Source organism: Lolium rigidum, chromosome 1 (genome assembly GCF_022539505.1).
Source record: "Lolium rigidum isolate FL_2022 chromosome 1, APGP_CSIRO_Lrig_0.1, whole genome shotgun sequence".
NCBI classification, from domain to species: domain Eukaryota; kingdom Viridiplantae; phylum Streptophyta; class Magnoliopsida; order Poales; family Poaceae; genus Lolium; species Lolium rigidum.
Window position 1 is genome coordinate 328,470,355 of NC_061508.1, and position 2,713 is coordinate 328,473,067.

Sequence of the window (2,713 nt, forward strand, 5' to 3'; positions counted from 1 at the left end):
ACTCACGGACACTCTGCTCCCCTTCTCTAGCCACCTCCATCCAATCCTTTGAGCAGCAAAGGTCTGGCGAGGTCCGCGAGGTCAGCTCCAAGCTCAAGCTTTCACCTTTTTCTGATCTACACCTGCCCGCGAGCCGTGGTGGATCTTGTGCTCAACTTTAAGTCTTAAGCTAGCAATGGATCTTATATCATGAATTTTGTTGATGTCGGAAAATTGGTCACAGAATTGTGGCTGGCTATAGAAATAATCAAAAGCTCCTTTCAATTGCCAATCCCTAGATTTCAGTGCCTGAAGGGCAACCTTCTAGGTCTCTAGCTGCATCATCAGATGACATCATTAGATGTAGTATATTTGGACTCAAATTTCGCTTAGAGTTTTGCTAAAATAAACTGTTTCAGAAACGAGCTTAGGAGAGGTGAGAATGATTTCTTATCGTGCTTAGAACTACTGGCCTGTGTTGTGTAGTGCATGCACATACATGCATACTTCAGAACGATTATGTCTTGTACAGAAATAATCATTCTCGTACAGAAACCGACCCGGACGGCATCCGACTCCGACCCTTCTTATGATTAACCCCTTCTTATTAACCCCGTCGGGAGGCAAGGTGGCCAAGCCCAAACCTCTTGCGAACAGCTCCCCGCTGCCCGCGCGAAGATCGATTCCGCTGCCGCCCCCAAACGCTCCCGTCGCACGATTCCGCCGCCGCCCGCGCGACATAGCAGGTTATCCCGGTTTCTTCTTCACACGCTGTTTCTCTCTTCGTGGATTAGCCTGCCACCAGCAGAGTTTTAGCGACTTAAACTGGTGTGCTATTTCAGTTCTGGTTTGCCTGCCTGGGGGCATACAGTTGCGGGTTTGGATCTACTAATTTCACTCAAGGTCCTGATCCGAGTAGAATTCGATGGAATCGGAGGATCTAGTTGTGCCCACAACTACTTTTGATGAGCCAGTGGATGTGCTAACCAAGCCACTCCCGCCCACCAAGCCATCTCTTCCTCCATACCTTCCATACAAAGAGGACAAAGAAAAGCGGGACAAGGAGGAGGAACGGGCAGAGATTGAAGCCGCGGAAGAGAAGTGGCACAACATTATGCTATCAGGAATGGAAGTCCTGAGGAGGACGGGCCAGCTTATCGAAATCGTGGACTGCAAGATTGATGTGCGCCACTTGGTCAACCGCAAGAGTAACTGTGACGAAATCAAGTGGGGAAATGAGTAAGTATTATGATTGAATATGCAAATGGAGTTTTCTGTTAGAGTAAATCATTGATGGTATACCTTTGTGGGGTTTTAACTATTTTTCTTAGCTTAGCCTGATTAATTACGGTTAAATGTAATTTTCCAATTTTTTTTTGTTCTAGGCCTGTTGATACAGAGATTGTGCTCGAGAGAGAAAATGCCCTCTGGAATGCTGCTATGGAATATCGGAAAGTTCATAACATGGTGATCAGTTACTTCCTTCATTGATATTTTATTATCATTTATATTTTTTATAGTTACACCCACTGCAAAAGTGAGCATGAAAATAATACCGATTTCATGTTTATATCCAACTGTGTACTGGAAATCTGGAACTGTTCCTGTAGGATCGCCTCCACATTAACAGTATGTTGCCACACGGTATCATACAGCTTAGAATAATGGGGCTTGGAAGCTTCCCTGGCCTGCAAAGCATGTTCACGAAACTGTACAACATGCAACTATGTATAGATAAAATAAGCTGGGTTAAGGTCTCATGTGTAGCTCCTATGCATTTTGCATGTCTAAAGCTTGGCAGGAAGTTTTGTTAGATACCTTGTGTTTTTTCTAGATAAGGTATGTTTAGAATGCGGTTTACTTAAACCTCAACTCAAAAGATACCTTTTGGACCTCTGGCTTGAAACTCCAAATGACATCTAATTGCTTATCTTGTAGTCTCTTACTAATCAATAATTTCTTTTTATCAGGCTTCTGAGTATGATTTGATTCCTAGCAATATGACCCTATTTCCTATAATGTCAAAGAAGTGCATGTGGTACCATTGCAATCTTGTGGGCTGTAAGAGAGAGTTTCCTTCAAAAGGGGTGCAACAATATTTCTTTCTTGAGGTCAACATGACTGGAGGGAAGACATACAATGTGACGGCATGCATTACACTTGGTATGCCCTTGTTTGTATTCATTAAGTGAAATAATTCGCTGGTCTCTTCTGAATGATTCTGATTTACATTTGGTGATTACTCATAACTGATTTGTCTTTAGCTGATGATGATGTTGACAATACATGTAAGGCATGTCCTTCTCATATGGGCATTTTGCATCCATGCAAAGGCGGATTTGCTTTTGGGTGCAAAGAAGGTTAGATAGTTTTCTCTGTAGTATAACATTATTGTGTCATGTTGTCTGTCTAATGGTATTGTCATGTAGCACAGCAGGCCCAACTAAAGAGGATGTGGGTGCCACGCCAGCAAGTAGGATGGACATAGTTGTGCCCTCACCTTCCCTATCTGCTTGGTTGCCTACCCTGGGGAATGAAACCCTAGGATCTGTCACCAGAAGGTATTATTACAGTTGCATCATTGCTTGAAGTTTTAAATTTTGTCTTATTAAATCTTTGATGTGTAGACTATCAGCCTTTATTGGAGGTGAAACTTCCCAATCTGGCCCACCTACACTAGCTGCAATAAGCGCTCCTCCCAAATCAGAAGCCTTGCCTACTATCACTACGGGAA

The 2,713-nt window shown here is 43.2% G+C and overlaps 1 protein-coding gene across 1 annotated transcript; it reads left to right on the forward strand.

The window, feature by feature from the left end:
• Window positions 1–683: 683 nt before the first annotated feature.
• On the forward strand, window positions 684–2,540 carry LOC124699456 (the record flags this gene model as incomplete). The annotated part of the gene is given in 6 exon segments (XM_047231756.1): window positions 684–725; window positions 899–1,218; window positions 1,365–1,446; window positions 1,950–2,142; window positions 2,244–2,339; window positions 2,409–2,540. Coding segments are annotated over 5 exon segments (744 nt in total). The 5' UTR covers window positions 684–725; window positions 899–904.
• Between the last annotated feature and the right edge of the window lie 173 nt (window positions 2,541–2,713).